This window comes from Fulmarus glacialis, unplaced genomic scaffold (genome assembly GCF_000690835.1).
Source record: "Fulmarus glacialis isolate BGI_N327 unplaced genomic scaffold, ASM69083v1 scaffold23112, whole genome shotgun sequence".
In the NCBI taxonomy this organism is placed as follows: domain Eukaryota; kingdom Metazoa; phylum Chordata; class Aves; order Procellariiformes; family Procellariidae; genus Fulmarus; species Fulmarus glacialis.
Window position 1 is genome coordinate 38078 of NW_009197626.1, and position 19367 is coordinate 57444.

The 19367-nt window shown below is 35.3% G+C and overlaps 1 protein-coding gene across 1 annotated transcript in view; it reads left to right on the forward strand.

Moving 5' to 3' along the window:
- KNTC1 (kinetochore associated 1) overlaps positions 1-19250 on the forward strand; it is a gene marked incomplete at its 3' end in the record, with an annotated part of 40542 nt that extends 21292 nt beyond the window's left edge. The window contains exons 37-63 of the mRNA XM_009572618.1: positions 216-357; positions 1294-1350; positions 1861-2024; positions 2580-2684; positions 3501-3629; positions 4362-4478; positions 4883-4992; positions 5229-5439; positions 6228-6317; positions 6677-6848; positions 7276-7334; positions 7487-7703; positions 8227-8300; positions 9211-9421; positions 9525-9634; positions 10214-10263; positions 10642-10720; positions 11188-11306; positions 12175-12310; positions 13282-13377; positions 14294-14350; positions 14821-14875; positions 14955-15018; positions 16346-16475; positions 17504-17593; positions 18141-18286; positions 19160-19250. Of these exons, the coding sequence (XP_009570913.1) occupies positions 216-357; positions 1294-1350; positions 1861-2024; positions 2580-2684; positions 3501-3629; positions 4362-4478; positions 4883-4992; positions 5229-5439; positions 6228-6317; positions 6677-6848; positions 7276-7334; positions 7487-7703; positions 8227-8300; positions 9211-9421; positions 9525-9634; positions 10214-10263; positions 10642-10720; positions 11188-11306; positions 12175-12310; positions 13282-13377; positions 14294-14350; positions 14821-14875; positions 14955-15018; positions 16346-16475; positions 17504-17593; positions 18141-18286; positions 19160-19250 (3081 nt within the window). The remainder of the gene's footprint in view (positions 1-215; positions 358-1293; positions 1351-1860; positions 2025-2579; positions 2685-3500; positions 3630-4361; positions 4479-4882; positions 4993-5228; positions 5440-6227; positions 6318-6676; positions 6849-7275; positions 7335-7486; positions 7704-8226; positions 8301-9210; positions 9422-9524; positions 9635-10213; positions 10264-10641; positions 10721-11187; positions 11307-12174; positions 12311-13281; positions 13378-14293; positions 14351-14820; positions 14876-14954; positions 15019-16345; positions 16476-17503; positions 17594-18140; positions 18287-19159) is intronic.
- Between the last annotated feature and the right edge of the window lie 117 nt (positions 19251-19367).

Sequence of the window (19367 nt, forward strand, 5' to 3'; positions counted from 1 at the left end):
AACATTACAGAGAAGTGTGGCCACTCTAAGTAGGAAATGTGTTTAATGCTACTGGCCGTCTAACAAGTAGTAGTATAGTAGAATCCATTTTCAAATAGAAGATCATGTTTTATTCCTGTATTCGAAAACTAGAATCTCTTGCAACACTTAGTTTATTAGTAGACTTACTGGCTGTTCTTTTTATTGTGCGTACTTTTGACAATGTTCTTATTTAGACAACATCTTTTGGAGGAGATAAAGATCCTTATGAAGAGTGGACTTATGATGACTTCTTTAATGAAGATGGGATAGTTCTTGATCCACAGACAGCTCTTCCAGTTGCATATGAAACTATTTCTTCTCTTCTGCCTGTTTGTGGTAAACTTGCTTTCCTGAACGTTAAGTCAATATACAATCTGTATTTCATATTGATTTTTATCTAGGAATATAAATAATTCAGCACGTGTGTGGGAATTATCACCTCAGAAATCTCAATTAGACAAACTCATGGAAGAAATATCCATTGGGGGAGGGTGTAGAATGTAAAGATGACTTTGGTTTTTGTTCTGGTTCAGGAAGAATCTGAATGGTGAATACCTGAAGACATTGAGAATGCTCTGGAGAAGTGTTACTATAAACTTGACCTGTTCTTATGATCTTCTCTAGACATCTTCTGGTAGCCACTAATGGAGACAGGATTTTATCAAGATGAATTTCAGCTATTCTAAAATGATTGTCCTTGTATTATATACCATTGTAGATAAACACAACTTTTCAAAAATTTCAAGTATTATAAACAGAACTCTACAACATTGTAGGTGCTGAAAAAAGACATTTTCAGCTCTTTAAAAGAAGCACTGAATATTTCAGAATTACTTATTTTTAATAATTCTCAATGTAAGTGATTTCTTTTCTGATGTGTCATTGTTGTATTAAAAAGCATATAATTCCAAGTAGTGTTGCACAGTGCTAAATCTACCTATAAAGGGTATGCTTATTTGATTAATTTGAATAAATTTATTACCTTCACGAGCGAAGTATTTATGTTGACTGTCTCATCAAGACAAAGGGATTTACAGACAAAGTAGTTACTGAAACTGTTGGTTTGTATTCCTTTGTACTTTTGAAAAGATATTCTGTCCTATAAAATAACTTCTGATTAGGCACAGTAAAAAATAGTAGTCCTGGCTTTTAGAGTTTGTGTCTGTATTTTACGTACTGTCCCTGAGGTATAGTATTTTTAAGATACTTCCAGGCTTCATAGTGTTGCCGAGATCTTGGCACACTGCTGATGTGTGTTTGTCTGTCTTTCAGAGAACAAGCTGTATCCTTTGGACTCTACAAGCCTGGCAAACTGCGCATTTATTAAAGGTATCATGGTGGCAGATTCACCATGCTAAATTATAAACCAGACCACTAGAAAACGTGAGATTTAAATTAAACCTACACAAGCATGACTAACTCATAGTTTTTTTAAATAGGTGCCTAGATGTTCCACTTAAAGCCATATTCTAGGGGGATAGCTTGGTTCAGCACAGAAGACACCAGTTTGGATGGTAATTGCTACCATTCAGCCATGTGATTTTGGGCATGTTGTCAAAGCCTGTACTTCAGCACAGAAGTTCTACCACTATGAGCTAGGATCCATTAGAGACTTTACAAGAAGATGACCAACTTCTGGTTTTTGAACTAAAATGGGAGTCTGTATTAAACTAAAAGCCCTGAAAATTTAAGGTTTCAAAGGGAGCTAAGGCTGATCTTGTGTCATAAATTTAATGAAGAAAAAGAGAAACTGCTCTGATATTAATTCCAAGAACAATATGCTTAATATAAATGTACTAATTATTTTCTGGGGTTGTTTGTTTTCAAAATATATCACAGGACAGAACCTTCTACTGCCAGCTAGAACTCCCATCTGTGCAGTGCTACAGAACCTCATGGAGTGCAGTCAGTGCGAGTTAGCTTTGCGCCTAATAGTCTGTTCATTTGGATCCTGTCTTCAGCATGGTGTATCAAATAACATGGATTTGTCCCTGAGTGAAAAGGTATGGCAAGGATGATGCTGAATTTTGCTGAGAGTAAGTCTTAGAAATATACCAACTATTAGCCAGTTTAGAGTAGTTATATAAGAATTTGATAGGTATGGGAGAGGCTATCGCCATGACCTTTTAAAAATTACTACCACTTGATCAGATGTTAAGTCATTTTGTAAAAGGAGGTAGGTAGATTCTTCCCTATTTTTCATGGTCCTCTGTTTCTCTTTGCAAAGTATGTTCAGAACTAAACTTCTAGTCTCTGCAGGGAGGCCAGGAATAAAATGATTGTTAATAACGGTTTATTATGTTTTTATACATTGTTTTATCATTGGTTAGTATGGGAAAAGTTGCAAGTAGAATATTCAAGAAACACTCCTCAGTTCGAAAGCACTGAGAAACAGAAATCGTTTTTCTATCTAGAAGAAATTTTTATAAGACCTTAATTAAATCTGAAAATACAATTTCTGTAGTACCTCCTATTATGCTATAAATGACGAGAAAAGTTGAAGGCTTAGAATTTATATTTAACTGTATGCTGACTGTCTTTTTATTTTTTTGTAATAGCTACATGATGGCAATCTGCTAGCTGAAACCAAAAGCTTTCTCATTGCTATGAAACAGAAGTGTACTTCAGTAATTACGACCACTATCCTGACCTTACTACACAAGGTAAGAATGCTCTGAAAAGGGTAAGAGTGAGGCCCTTTCTTCTGCTCTGTCAAGAAAGGGGCTACCCTTCTTATTGCAGAAGCCCATTTTGAAATTGTCACGTGGCCAAAGGCCACAAAACCCACACATTCTGGAAAAATCACATACCTTGGAAAATCATAGAGAAGGTGAAGGGAAGTACTGACAGTATTGCAGTGGTGGGAAGGGATTGGGTTCCACAGCCCCATGTCCCAAATACCAGAATGGGGCAAGGGTGGGCTGGATGCCTGACAGCATTGGCCTCTGCAGTCCCAGCTGCGTCACTTCCTACCACGGCTGGAGCACGTTTCTGAACAGCCTTTGAACAGACACCGCCTTGCTGGCAGCCACATGTCGTAGCCCTGGCGTATTTGAGCCTCTTATGGACTATGGCTCTTTAATCGTACACTAGTTGCTCTGCCTGAAAGGTTACGTACAGTGCGAGCTTCACCTTTATGGGATTCTTTAAGCACTCCTAAATTATAATAATGTCCTTTATGATCTGTAAGGGGAGTTTTTTAAAAAAACTATTTGCAAAACCTGCGATATACCATCTTCTAAGGCAGTTTAGACCAAGGGAAGTTACTTTTAAACTGGCTTCAGTGTATTTAGATTTTAAGTTCTAAAACCTGAAATGCATTTTTAGTCTTTTTTTTTTCCCCTCTAATTTAAAGCCCAATATACCTCTAAATTACAGAGTACTTTTTATGTGTTATACTTTATACAAAGAGACCAATTAAAATAAATTCCTAAAGTTTATAACTTTTTCTTCCCCCCCGCTCCCTCCCCAAAACACAGGTGTTCAACTGTCGTCTCATAGATCAGAACCTGGCACTGGGATATTGCACAATTTTGCCGAAGGAAGATATGTTCAATAAGCTGTGGGATGTCATAAACAATACATGGCAAAATTACAGAAAAGTTTTGGTAAATTCACAAGGCAATGTATTTCTTCAGCAAATAGAGAATGTTAAAGAGTTTCTTTAAAAAAAGACATCAGCAATATCATATGGAAGTGCAATAGTTTGCCATTATTAAGGGTAGAGCTGTTTGAACAAGTTCCTCGTTTAGGGTGCCACTGAGAGAGAAGCTACCTCTCTTTACCACAGTGTAAGATTGTGCACGGGCAGTTGCTGTGAATAGTTGGCGTGATGTAAGTCCAAGCATTACGTTACCTCATCATGACTTATTCCAAAGCTTGAAATTGTTTATTTCAGGTCCCATCATAATTTATACCTACATTATATTTTGGAGAAATTGTTCTATGACAGCAGTTGTCAAGAATGGACTGAATAAATAAGTGTTTATTAAAATATAAAGGAAGATAGGAAGTAAAGCATAACAAAGAAATGGGGAGGGAAAGTGACATAAGTTTGGAGAAAAGGTGATGTCTAAAAAATACCTTTTGTATTAATTTCATTAGTACAATACTAACAAAATATTTTTGAGAAAGAAACTTAATTTTAAAGTAGCTTTGAACTGCCAACTCAAGAGGTGGGGTAATCTTGATACTATGTTCTGTGAGGTTTGTTTTCATTTTATACGGTTTTGTGGTCATCTATAAATTGTTTAAGTTTCTTTAAGGATTTAGACCTCAGGATTCCCAATTTTCAGATTATTTATTATACTTGTATTCACTTCCTTTCTCACACCTTTTAGGCGGTAGCTCTAGTTGGAGCACAGCTTGCTAACCAATGTGGTGAAGCAGAAGAAAAAAAAAAATTCCAAGAATTGGTTATTGATGCAGAATGGGGTATCCAACTTGGTAAATTTGGTGTAAGTCTGATTTTTTTATTATTATTTATTTATTTAAGAGTTTTATTAACTGATTAAATGTCAGTATATTCTGAGATGTATTGTGATTTTTAGACAGATTTCCCATTCAAATGTAAGGAAAATTGGGGTTTTATATTGTTTTTAATTTTTCATTCTGCTTGTCTGCTTAAATAAACCTCAGAAACTGAGAAATGCAATAATTGAGGGTGCTATAAAAGAACTTTTAAGTGTTTAAGTATTACTTGGCACAGGGCATAGTTAGCAAATGCACTGCTTTTTCCTGCTCTAAAAATCTCTGGATTGAAACTAAAGAAAACGTAAGAGGTTAACTATATAAGGAAATAGTCTTGATATTGTCTAAAAGACTTCTTTGGGACGAAGTTAAAATGTTTATTTATCTGTAGATTTCTTTCGAGACTGTATTTAGACAACCACCAATAAGGAAGAAGGAACTCATAAGAACGCTGGTAAAAAACCCAAAAGTAGACACAGATCTCATATTGAATTACTGCAGGTAATTATTGAAGCAAATCAATTGTGTTTAATTGTTGCTGTAATAATAACCATGCCTACTGAAATCTATTTTAGTTTAAATAGCTCCTAATTAATGTAATATACAGATTGTGCCTTTTTTTTTTTTAAATATTAATTAGAACACATACTGGTCTCCTGGTGAATTTATTCATAAGAAAATAAGCACCTTGACAACACTAAAGGTCACAGAGAAAATAATATTCTGTCCTCTTCTAGTACTTTCATGCTGGACAGTGATGCCGCACTGCAGCTTTGCATTGAAACACTTCTTCTCCAGAATGCTAATACAAATCATGTTGAAGATGACTCTGCAGAATACAGTGAGAAGCAGCCTCATTCCACATTACTAGCTAGAGCACTAGAAATAATTCCTCTACTGAAAAGGACGAAAGACCTGGTCACTAGCCTCAGTGGAATATTGTACAAGGTAAAAAAAAAAAAAAAAAAAAAGACAAAACAAAAAAACAACACACCAAAACAAGCAAAAAGAATCCCTGAAGTATGCATCTAGTCTCAAATGCTGCATGTCAGTTGAATGGCAGATTAATAATTCCACAGAAATTTGAAAAGGGTATTTTTTTCCAATTTTGCTAAAGAATGTAAATGTTAAGTTTCAGTTTTCTACTTCTCTGGAAGAAAAAAATAGAACAACATATCTAATTATCTTTAAAGACAGGTTGAGTATTTCTTCCCAACTTTCCTTAAAAAACAACCAGAAAATAATTTTTAAAAAGTTATTTCTGAATATCATAGCACACTGGAAATATTTCAAAGTGCTACATTAAAAATAGATAGGGGCAAGAAAATTTGTATATTGGTGGGGGTTTTTTGTTTGGTTGATTTTTGGTTTTGTTTTTTGGGGGGTTTGGTTTTGTTGGATTTTTTTGGTTTGGGGTTTGGTGTTTTGGGGTTTTTTTTTTCTTTTTTTTTCTTTTCATCTCTTAGTTTGGGGTTTGGTGTTTTTGGTTTTTTCTTTTTTTCTTTTTTTTTCTTTTCATCTCTTCATGTTTGGTCTTTCTGCAATATCCTGACAATTTTTTTAGGATTTAGGACTATGAAGTGGAAGTCTCTTGTTTTAGAGGAGGATGCTTATACTGTTTGTTCAGTGTTATGTCAATATAGTTGGTGTTAAAATTGGAAAAAGTTAACTCACTTGTATGTTTTTATAAGACAAATCATACAAGATCTTATAAAATAGATCATTATTTTGAACAGCTTGATCCTTATGACTATGAAACTATTGAAATTGTCCTGAAAGTGATACAAAATGCCGATGAAAAGAACACCAGTATCCAGTTGAATCAGGTATGTCCGAATATGTTGCTAATAGCATGTGTATTCTGTTTTGTCTATTTATTAGTGTAGTTATTAAAGAATCTTTTGAAATTAATTGAATTATTCTATCTACACAGCTCTCATTCAGAAAATAGCATTCAAGACATAGTGATCTCTAGCTGTTTCTCAGCAATGTCATAGCAGTGATAAAAATTCTACAGATATGTACTAACTCTGCCAAAAAAAACATGCCTCCAGGACTTAGGTGTATTTATGAAGGGTGTGGGCGGGGTGGGGATGGGGGAGAAATATAGTAGTCTTGTGGCTTTTTTGCTTTTTCCTTGCTTTTTTTTTCCTCCTCATTTTTCTTCTTTTTTCCCCCCCCATAGGCTTTGAGCCTCCTCAAACATCTGGAATCTTATAAAAGAATTTCTCCACCTGTAGACCTAGAACACCAATATGTTTTAGAGCATGTGATTCCCTTATCTCCAGCTGCTCAAACCAGACTGCCCTTTCATCTGATATTCTTCAGAACTGCACAATGTTTCTGGAACATTATATGTATGTTCAGTATTTTTTATGGCTAGGTATATGTATGATTCCCTTTCTCTGCTATCTGTGAACTTTAAAGTTCTACAGTATATATTTTATATTAATTGTATTTCTTTATTAGTGCAGTTTTCATCCCAAGTACTTCTGAAAACACTTGTGCTCCCAAGTTGGTACTGGTGAGGTAACTGTCTTTCAGTGGAGCTAAGACGATATATACAATGCAGAATTCTGTGCTCCAATTCTTTTCTTAGGACCTCTCAAAGAGCAAAGTAATCCACGTGTCCCATTTCCCAGGCCAGTGTGGATAATTAAGATTATATTCTTTCTCTCCCAATGGAGGTCTGCATCTAACAATAAACTGAAAGTGCTTAATTTCATAGAGAAATCTGCAAGTGGACTGCTGTACTATCATAGACAGCTGTCTTTTTCCTTTCAGCTGCAGAGCTCAGTGAGGAATCCTTCCCAACACTTCTGTTGATTTCCAAACTAATGAAGGTAAAGTAGCACCTTGAAAGTATTTATTTCAAAATCATTCTTCCCCCCCCCCCTTCCCCCCCCAAAAAAAGAGCTTTTGTCTTTCTTTTGCATGATTTTGGCCTCACTAAAGAACTTCTGACAACTCTTAATCTACTTTAATGTTTTTCTAGGTTTCACTGGATACCTTACACATGTCTGCAGCTCGACATGTCTTTGAAAAAAAATTGAAACCAAAAATATTTGAAATGAGAAACAATGGATATACATCAGTTGTTAACAAGGAAACAACTAAAACTGTGCAGACGATTCAGTCATACCTGCTGTCTATAATTAATCCAGAGTGGGCTGTAGCTATTGCTCACAAGATTGCACAAGAATTTCCAACAGGTAAGGTGCATATGTGATGACTTGAGGGGTGAAGTAATCGGAGGAGGAGAATAGGTTTGAGAAAAGAAAAGCTAGCCTGTAACCAAACATTTTTTCAGTATTCTTGGATAAAACCTAGGGAAGTTTGAGAATAAAAATGCATTTGTCTCCTACATCCAATTTTGAACAGTAGGCTAGAACACCAGCCATTTTATAACACAGCATCACTATTAAATCCTTTTTTCTCTCTTTTTAAGCCATGTTGTCTTGCTTAAAGTTTCTGCATGTTCATACTATCTTCAGACAAGTTTTCCAGCAAAAGCAAATATTTCAGCCAAATTTAAGCTAGCTTCTCTATTCTCTGAATCCAAATAGATAGTGGTTTTTTGCTCTTTAGGTACAGGAGCTTTCCTAATATTTTAAAATAGCTTCTGAATTTTTTAAAAAAAATTCTTTGAAATAAAATGGGTATACTGTAGAAAGGATTCATGAAAACATACTTTACTTACTTCCCTCCCCCCCTTTTTTTTCCTCTTTATAAAAGGTCCTGACCAGATTCAGGCATTGAAATTCTGTCTCTATCTAGCTGAGAAATGGCTAAAGAATACTACAGCTAAGGTAATGGTAAACTGCTTGCAAAACTGTTGTTATATAGTCGGGTACTTATGTAGTGTTTTGTCTTTTGGTGGTTTGGATAGTGGTGTGTAAATCATGCTTTAACCAACCCTGATATGGGAAGTACTTTCTTTTGGGGTAGTGACTGGGTAAGTGACCCCTCAGAAGAACCCTCTCTGTCCAGTAAGGCTCTCCTGTTCACAACCTAGCAAAAATTAGGCTTACAGTTCTTGGAGGTTGGACAAAAAAAATATACAGTTCTAAGGAAGAATAATTTGTTCTTTCTCCTGTTGTGTGCATTTTTCTTGCTGCAGGAGAATGAGTTGGAATCTGTTCCAGCTGTTGGATCAATAGCATTATTAACCTTTGCTTTGAGTTCCAAGACTCTTTAGCTATTTGTAGGAGTATATATGAAGAAAGTCTGCTTTGACTTGTTTTTAAAAAAGGTGAATAAGAATCTTACCCTTGCTTATAAATATCAAACTTGCTATAGAGTTGTTGAGACACAATGAACACTAAATAATTCTCTGATACTTACTCACATCTTTGAATAGAATTGTGCTAAAATTAAACAGGAACTCTAGCAGCCACGGTTTAATATTAAATCTTTTTTCTCCTCCATCTTACCTCAAAACGTCTTAATTTTACATACTGGTGCACATGGTATGTATTTTATTTGGCTTTTTCACAACATACCTTTGTTTACAATTTTTTTCAGAATATGTTTTCTTGCTAGAGCAGCATGGTTAATACTGTCTGTTTACAGAAAAAATACTGTAGATACAGGTACGGGGACACATCTGAACAATAGATCTTACTACCCAGTTCACTGTTTTAGACTATAAAAAGTTAAGATGATTTTTCTAGTGCTTTTGAGTAAAAGGAGATTGTTTTCTATGGTGTTTTACTAAAGGATGATTCACATGAAAAAGCAGAAGTCCTACAGAAGAAATTATATATGCAGTATAAGCGATCAGCAACAGAAAACGTTCTAATAACACATAACTTGAACACTGGAGAGCATTTAAAGTCTATTGGGAAACCAGCAAATCTTATCATTTTACTATACGAACACCACAGTATAGACCAAAGAATCCAAAATCCAACTGGCAGAGATTATCCAGGTGAGTAACCATAATCTAGTTTCAAAGGAGCAAAAAGAAGTTCTTTAAAAAATGCTAAGCAAGAACTAGTTTGTAAATAAATTGTCTCTACCTATTTATGTAGATATCCATATGGCAGCTAAGGAGATAGCTGAAATTAACAATTTGGATATGAACAAAATTTGGGATAAACTGCTGGATAAATGGCTGTGTCCAAGTATACTGCCCTCAGAAGTAAGTCATCACTGGAGATTTGGTTTCGGAGAAAAATGGCCAGTTACATAACATATGTATATTTTTAGTACTTGCTCAAAAGACTAAGGTTATTTTGCACAATTTGCCTTTAGTACTCATGAATCTATTTAAGGTACATCTGAATTCAGACTACTAGCAATTTCAATACCTTTCTAATACTGTTGTACACCACTGCCTCTAGCGAGAATGATTTGAAATGCTTTCCCTTCTCTCTGTATAAAGATCTTGGTGCTACAGTAGGGTTGTGTAGCCAGCCTAAGGAATGAATCCTCTCCTGTTGCAAGTCTGCTGTCTGTGCAGCATACAGCTGGGTGAGAAAGGGCAGGGAGCAGACATTGCCTCTGCTTCAAAATACCGGTTAGCAGGCTGAGGAATGGTGTTGACTGCCAAGCATACAGTTAAATAAGGAAAGGACTGATAAAACCAGAATACCTTTCCTTGGCTGCATTAGCAGGGGTGCCCAGCTTTTAAGACAGGGTTTAAGCAAGGATATGACCCAGCTATTTATCCAAACAATTTAAAAAACTCTCACAACTAGATTTTCTTGTCTTTTTAAAGAAAACTCAAGAAATCTTTGGAGATGTACGGGAAGATGAAGAACTCCGAAGGTATGTGTGTTGTCTTACATATAATATGGCAAATTATTATTAACGTGCAAGTTTAACTATATCTGGCTTTTTCAAGAAACCTAGCAATGTGTGTGATTCAGAACACACTGTTGTGTTCTTACTTTTGCTGTCTGGTGACATCGGTTTTGAATTGTCAAGTATTTATGCAATGAAATGCCGTTTGCAATAACTTACAGATCTAAGTAAGTGCTTAAGAGTAGCTATTTGGAGGTTTTCTTCTCATTTTCTATATCCTTGGAATCTCTTATCTTTAATCTCTTTTTGACAGTGAAATATATTTACATTTGAATGAATATTGATACATTGTATTTCAGTAGCTATGCTGTACTTGTATTAAAAACAAATGCATTTTTGCAGAGTTATATATCTACTTCAGTCACGCCCAATGGATTATAGTTCAAGAATGCTTTTTGCAATTACAACATCTGCCACATCTGTAAGTTTCTAAATTCTTGTTTTAGCTTGCTACTTATGAAATTATCTGAAAATAAACTTCATTAAACGTTTTCTAGAATGTGCTTTAAGCTGGTGTAATACATTGGCTTACTTTGGGTGGAATTAAAGTAGAGTCGTAAAATTATTTTAGCAGAACCTTAACTTTCAGTCTTTCACGCTTACTAAATGTATTTGTGATACTATATATCACAAATATTTTTCTTGCCTGCATTAGTAGTCTTAAATCTAGAAAACCACCTGGCTTAGCAATGTCCTTTGAAGTTGACAAATATTTCAACTGGTTAGTGTAAAAGTTGAACGTGAACCAGTCTGTTGCTTAGCATATATTTCCACTAGATGAATCCAAAAATCTTAGAAAGAATCATACTAGACATACATAACCGTCTTTCTAGTTGTTCAGCCAATTGTTGTGACTTTTCACTGTGTTGGTTTTTCCCCCCCTCTCAGCCAATTGGTGTTACTCAGTTGACGTTTGCTCACAGGAGCAGAGCGCTTAAGTGTCTGCTTTACCTGGCAGATACCAACACTGTGGAGTCACTCTTCAAGAAACCTATTGAGAAAGTAAAGTAAGATGATTTTTCATTAAGGTGTTCCTTAATAATGATGGTTTTTTTGGTCTTTTAACAGCCATTGGGAAGAAATATTATATATTTGGAGAATTATTTTTTACTAATCTGTTTTCTGTTTTAAAATCTATTTCTGAAGAGCATAACTAGATCTTTTAACTTCACTGCAATGCAGTCCAGTACACAGCATCACAGTCCTAATTTGTAAACCTGAAAGTAGTATGATATTATGTGGAAAATATTTTGTTCCATTTTGCATAGATTGCATTTAGTTCTCTAGTAACTGAAGCATTTTCTTCTACCCGTGTACATACAGTATTCTGTTCATCAGAGTTCAGAACTGGTCATCTTGCAAAGACATAGTCCTCTGCAAAAGTAAGGAATCAAAATCCCAGCAGAATAATGTTGTTTCTCTGAAAATATCTGTAGAACTAACTTCCTTAGAAAAAATCTAGTATAGAATTTCTGTGCTGGTAATCTGGAATTAGGGCCTTTTTAATGGAAAGTGATGCTTTCAGAGTATCATGCAAAATAGCTACATATGGGTTCCTGTAAATATGCAGTGTCTGTGCATGAATGAAATTTTACTTGTAGGAGTTATAGTAACTGGTTTATTTTTAGAGATCATCCAAGCCATCCATCGTTCAGGTAAATGACATTTCCCTAAGCAATTACCAGAAAATTTTTGACTTCATTAAGATCTCCTTCATAAGTACAAATACAGTCTACGTTATTTTTTCCCCCCTTTTTTTTTTTTTTAAAGCAACAGAAGAACACTTTTCCAATATTATCCTGAGCTTGATTATGTGAGTTATAATAGTCACTGTAAATATCATTAACTCCTCTTTTTGGTGGGACTTTTTTACAGGTATTTTCTAAAATGCTGCATTTATCTGGCAGAGTTTGAAATCTTGAATATTCCATATACTTATGAATCATTTCATAAGAGTCCTAAGGAAGGAATGATTAAAGGGCTATGGAAGAATCACAGCCATGAACCCACGGTATGATTTTTAAATCCTTTGTAATTTTTTGTTTGTTAGTTACACATTGTGTGAAATGTACCCCTTTCTACATAGCACATGCATTCCTAAACAGATGTTGTTCCAGTGTACTCTGTCCTATTCATACACTACTTAGATTATGCTACTCATAATTCTATTTAAAAATACCAACAAATATGCAGTTACCCCAAAGACTCTCCTCTTTCAGAGTGACAAAAAAACCAAGCCTGTTGATGTGCTGACTACTGCCCATCACATAATTATTTCCTAGTCCTTGCCACACCTTTTGTGTGCCCATACCTTGTCTCTTGTCTGGGAAGCAAGATCTTTGGTGCAGGAACCTTTTTTTTTTTTTTTTTTTAAGTTGCTTGGACTCATACCTCATAATTTTAATATGAATTAAATATTAACAGGTATACATCTTTAGAATAGCTGTTAGTTACTTATCTAATATGTCAGGGATAGATTTTAAGTTACGCTCCACTTAGGAATTTAACTTTGACAGTTACTTTGTGTTACAAAGTATGTTTTGTAAACAGCTAACTTAACACTGAAGACAAGGGCAGGTAAATGAGATTTCCAGGTAGACAATAGTGTATGACAAAAAAGTATACTATTATATTAAGGCTTCAACAGTAATACTTCTGATTTACAGCCATAAAATGGAAGAGACCTGCTCTTTCGTTGAAATATACGCATGCTAGTCTAAAATTTGAAAATGACAGCTAAAAAAGAGGTTTAGCCTTCCTACAATTAGAAAATAAAGTGATATCAGGTATAGGTGGGTTTTCTGGTTTTGTTTTAATTCTCCTCACATGTGTAAAATAGTTTGGAAAGTGGCTTGGTTGTGGCCTTTCAGGAGTTAAAGGTCCCGGTAATGCTGTAAAAATCTAAAATTATGCTGGCAAGCAATAAAGGTTTGAAGATCATGAACGTATATTAAAATACAGTGTGTCCTTGCTCTCCTTTAGGCTGTTAGACTGGTGACAGAACTTAGTCTGGAATACAAAGTGTATGATTCCCAACTGTGGAATGGCCTATTACAAAAACTCCTTGGTTTCAATATGGTAAGGAATTTTTAAGCATGAAGTTCTGCAGCGAGGTGAGAAAAAAGCTTTTTTACCCACTGATTTCTAAAGAATGTGATAGATACATAAACTATAAACTTACTGTGAACAATTATTGATAATTCAGACGGTTACTTTGGGCTCTTAAATACTGAACTGATAAAGCTTTGAGGAATTTGTATTTTAGCAGTACTGCTTGAGAATTTTGATCTTAAATTGTTCTAGGGGTTTTTTTGTTTTTTTGAAGGCACAAAGCCTTTCAAATGGCAAGAGTAAATCCTATGATAATAAATTGAAAAAATTCTTCATATTATTATAATTTTACAACATAATATGCATATTTTTGTGTGCAAATATATACACACATGCACAAATTGTGCATATATGTATATACATATGTGTGTACATATACACACACACAAAAATATTACCCCTAAAAATAAATTTATTGTGATAGTAATCCTGATTTTTATCATTCAGAATCTTAATTACCTCTGATTGTCAAACTTTATGTAATGTTGCTGCAGCCTAAGGAGGTAACAGATGCACCTGGCAATGTGGTTGTATCAGGAGCAGTTTTAATCTAATGAGCTAGTTTTAATCTAATGAGATTTAGGTACTAATAGCAAAGAAGGTGGGATCATAAACTTTTCAGCACCGGTTGTATTAAGACTACCAGAAATCTTGGGTATTTACTGAGACAACATATGCCACTACTGCTTGTGATAATTTAATTTACTAAACTATAAATCGTATTTCCATATGCATTAGTTACTCCTCCCAAAGGAACAGAGGTACCTTGAGGAACTGTAAGTTTGCATCCTGCAGACAAGACAAGAAGCATAATGCAGTTCTGTAGATTATTGCCAAATCTTCAAAAACACTGTAGCATTTTATAATGAAATATTTTTTTCAGATTCAATATCTAAGAAGAGTTCTGATAGCAATTACTGGGATTCATTCATTATGGGAGGTAAGCAAATATTCTGTAACTCCTAATCTTTTTCTTCACTTAACAGGATTTTAGCATCTTATTTATTTTTGTGTGTGTGTATGTGTGTGTGTGAATGGCAGACATCTACGCCATGAAGTGTTACGCATGAAAAGATTCTTTTTTTATGACAATGCAATATGCAGATAAGTATCATTATTAATCACTGAAATAACATATTTTGCACTTGTGGTTCCTTCAGTCAACACTTATTTGGAGGGTTTTGTAAAGTTGGACAGAATAATTTTACCATCAGTCAAAGTATGGCTAAATCTTAGACTATGAGACAAGGAAAGCAATATTAGGGAATAATTCATCCAGGATAAAATGAAAAGAAAATTGACAGGCTTCTTCCACCTACAGTGGGTCAGGATATCTGTGTGTCTGTGTTTACAAGTACACTTAGTTATTACTGTTTTTTGTCTATTACTTTAAAACTTTGTTGTCAACAGATTCCCAACTTCAGCCGAGCTTGGCGAAGTGTAGTTCTGTCACCATTTCTCACAGGTAGGATTGTTATTAGCTATCATGCTTGTATAGTAACCTGGTTATATATTTACTTTATCATGTTTTCTTTATTTCTTAGCTTCATGTCCACCAAGTCCTAAACAGTTAGAGGAATGTTGCGAGTGTTTTGTGATTCTGCTCAAGTAAGTAGATAGTATGTCCCACATTTGTACTAGTTTGAGTGGGAATGCGCATTTGTAATCTCTCATCCAGCTACCTGCCCTGAAACATGCAAAGGAGCTCTGAAAACTGGGGAACCTGAGGCATGAGGAAGAACCTTTTCCCTCTTGTGGGAAGGACAGGATCAGGGCACGTACCCAAACAGAAATTCTGTGCTTGCCCAAAGACTGTTGACAACATGTGCTGTAACTCAGTACCTTGGCTGTTTAAACTGTACTGGGAACTGCTCTCTGAATTGGAACTCGGAATCAGCAGCACAGACAAATTTATCTGCCCAGTCGCTGGCCCCATGAGGGTTATCTGTTCCTGTCCTGACACTTTTAAAGGACGAATGGTCAACCCTAGAAGTCCAGTTAATATTTTTCTTAGCCCAAAATATAGCACATTTCCTAAAACATTAACACAGAGTATAAGAGAGAAAATTCATTTTCCTATAAAGAATAAATCTGACATGACAAAAACCTGATAGCTGCACATCTATAAATGTGGTTCACAGAATCATAGAATAGTTTGGATTGGAAGGGACCTTTAAAGGTCATCTAGTCCAACCCCCCTGCCATGGGCAGGGACATCTTCAAATAGATCAGGTTGCTCAGAGCCCCGTCCAACCTGACCTTGAATGTTTCCAGCGATGGGGCATCTACCACCTCTCTGGGCACCCTGTGCCAGTTTTTCACCACCCTCATGGTAAAAAATTTCTTCCTTACATCTAGTCTAAATATAACCTCTTTTAGTTTAAAGCCGTTACCCCTTGTCCTGTCACAACGGGTTAACCTATGGTATTAATGTTCCAAAACATTCCATACATAAACCAGTTTTGCATTGCCTTTAAAATGTAAAAAAGCACAATAAATCATTATCTTATTCACCACAAAACTCTGACCTGCTCAAGAGAAGAACTAGAGCTCAGAGAGCCCAACTTGAACCAAAAGTTAGTTAGGAAATACTGGAAAGGGATCCAGCTGAAGAACATGCCTACACTACTGTGCATATACATACGTACCAAAGCATTAGTCTGGGCAGTTGGCCAACACCTCCCCTCAAAATAGGGCCTTGGGTGTTTAGAAAGAGAAACTGGAGATGGGTGGGGTTTTTTTTCAAACTAGAAAATCGTCATGCATTTGTATTCTGTGAAACTTCAACTCACGTAGCTTGGCCATTTCCGAAAATAAGATGAGGTAAAAATGTATTGTTCTATCTGGCTTAAAAATGTCAATGCAGTTGACAGTGCTAAGCCATCCAGTTATACGTCTCATAGCTGAGAACTTCACTCCTAATCTTCTTCTAAAGGTGTCCTGTTCTGGCTGACTTGGATGTCATCGGAATAGCTAAACAATATGCACAGTTGGACCTTCCAGCATTTGCTTTGGGGTGCCTGTTGCTGATTCCTCAGTCTGAGAAGCGAGAGCAGCAAATTCAGGTAAATAATAAGTTTCGTGTTCTGTCTGTGCAAAGGAAATGTCTTTAAGCATGTTATGTTCAACAGAGACTGTGAAAGATTCTAACTTATAATCCCATCTTATTTAAATATGTCACTGCTGACAGCTGCTTGGCATTTCCCACCCACAAAGGCTACTGCCCTGAATTTGTCCTTTTGAAGGGGATCATGTGAACACTTCCTTTTTTTTTTTTTTTTTTTAAAAAGCAAAACCAGCTAGCTTCAAGTCATCCTCAGCAGCTTTGTCATATGACTTTGCCTTTTGAGGATTTGAGGATATTTTATGGGATCCCACCTATAAAACCCACAAAAAAACCAAGCCATAGCCATATACCTGCTAGAGCAGTGTGAAGTTATGATAACATATATAATTGCTGAGAAGCTACCAGTGGGCTAGTTTCACAGCAGATTGTAAGAAAAGTACCGAATCTTACTTCGGAAAAGTGTTGAGTAGAAAGCTCCTGACTTCTTAGAAAGATGCTTGATATGTGTCACAAGTTCTGATGTAAACCTTTTGCCTTAAAGCCATATCCTCGCTATTTATGTATCTTGACAGTTTCCTTTCTCTTCTCATTTGTTTCCATTAATTTATGCTCTGCATTGTTCTCTCAGATGAGGCCTTATAGGCTGTTCCCGTATTTGTCATAAGCAAATTGGCACTAGTAATGGCATCTTAAATTCTTAGACTTCCAATCATTGAAGTTAAGCTCAGAAAGATTTTCCCAAATTACAGCATTAGTGCAAGACATTTAGTCTGCTGGCAATTAGTTTAAAAAAAAAAAAAAAAAAAATCTATTAACAGCTACAGCAAAATACCCTTTGAGAGTTAAAAGCAATGACTACTGCTTTTTCAGGCTAACTGCACAGATCCTGGTTTGATAATTTCATGTTTGTACCTAGAATTTCAAAATATTAATTGTTCCTAACTAAATCAAATGCTTGCTCTGGAGGGAGAGTTTCTACTTTAATCATTCACAGAATATTAATGTTTTGTAACTTATTTTTGCAAGGGTTTCTTATCAACATGTAACATAGAAACTGTGCTGCAACAAATAGATGAACACATGAACACTGGAGAAGTAGTGGCATTTGCTTCTCAGGTAAATAAATAAAATTTTCTTCACTTGCCTTTGACTTAAGGCTTTTTAGATAGGTAAGCGTACACAAAACCTTTTTTTTCTCTCTCTCCTGATCTTGCCAAGCGTTAGTTGACATAATGCTCACTTCTAAAATATAGCAACATTTGCAGGGATTTTTGCATTTTTATTAATGTTGTGCAACTGAAAAACTTCTTGTATACATACACAGTGCTGTGTCACAGGCTGCCCTTATTTGTAGGACAGCATTGTTTGCAGCAGTACTACTCTATTTTTCTAAATAAATGTTTTAAGCCAAAAGGTCTTATGCAACTGCACACTCTCTTGCCTTGCCTTCCTAAGGGCAAGTTTCCTAACTCATCCCCCTATCTGAATCTGAGATTAGTCTCATAAAATCTGCCATTTCACAGCACAAAAAAAAAAAAAAAAAAATTAAAAAATCCTGCTCTATGGGAGTCCAGCAAGAAAAGTCTGAACTCTTCATTCAAAAGTAAATTTTTTTATGTTTAAAATATTAACACTTTTCCATTACTAAACCTTAAATCCACAGATTAGATCTTTGGTTTTGGACAATATCATAAATGAGAAGCTGTATGAAAAATTCTTGAAAACTAAGTATTTTCCACTGTTGAAGCAACAACTGATGAATACTCACCGGATGAAAGAACTGGTGGATTATTTTGCCAAAAAGAACTGGTAAGTTAAAACAGGTAAATGCATGACTGATAAGAATTTCAGAAATTGAATCTCTCCTTTATTTTATTTTCATTTATTTGAAGTCGTGGAGATTTTCTAGTATGTAGTCTCCAAGAATTTTTAAAGTATTGATAAGTTAAATAAAGAAATAAAATAAAAATCTCACCTCACTACTTTGCATACTTAGGATAGAGTTTTGCAGTGTCATTCAAGCCAAAGTAACAGCTTATTGAGATCAAATGCAATTAAAATAGCAGAAGTAACTTGACTGAAAAAGCAAACAGTTTCACTTTGAATCACTTCACCATACCTTCAGATGAATTCAGCTTAGCGGTATCATGGAGTCACAGCTTCAGCAATAAGAACACTCTGAAAAAATAAATGAACTGCCTGTGCTCAATACTTAGGAACTAGTGGTTTTGCTGCGAAGTTTTTCAAGAGTTAGAAATACCTCTTATGTTCCACTTAAATAAAACAAAGGGTCTTGCCACTGAACCTACTGCAGGGCAATTCTCAATCAGCAATCAGTGACTCGCAGCACTTGGGCTCATTGTGCACAGCTGCAAACTTTCATTTTAGACCCCAAATACTCAGTGTTGCAAGTCACTTTGTTACCAGTTATCATGCAGTCAAAATGGGACAGGAACTGATAAATAACCATTTAAATTCTAGTATATATTGGTTTTATTAACAACCACAGGTTAAATGCTAGGCTTGTCATGGCTTGCTTTCCTGCGCTGGGAAATGATGGGACCTATCCGACTTCAAAAATGTGGGGTCATACCTTATTTTTATACTTCAGTGTATATAGTCTAAATTCTTGGCTTTTGAGAGAACTTGTTGGCAAAGTTGATAAACTTTTGCCTCCTACAGCATTGATGACGCAACAGCCCTAATTCAAGAATATCAAGAGAAATGTGGAAATCCTACTCTGGTAGACATACCATCATCTGGTCTTCTGAAGGTAGAACAAACCGCCTTTGTACCTCATGCAGCATTTTCTCCTTTTTTTCTAAACTAAGACTTTTCAGCAAAAATACTTACTAGCCGATTTATTTTAGTAAAATATATTGTATATAAT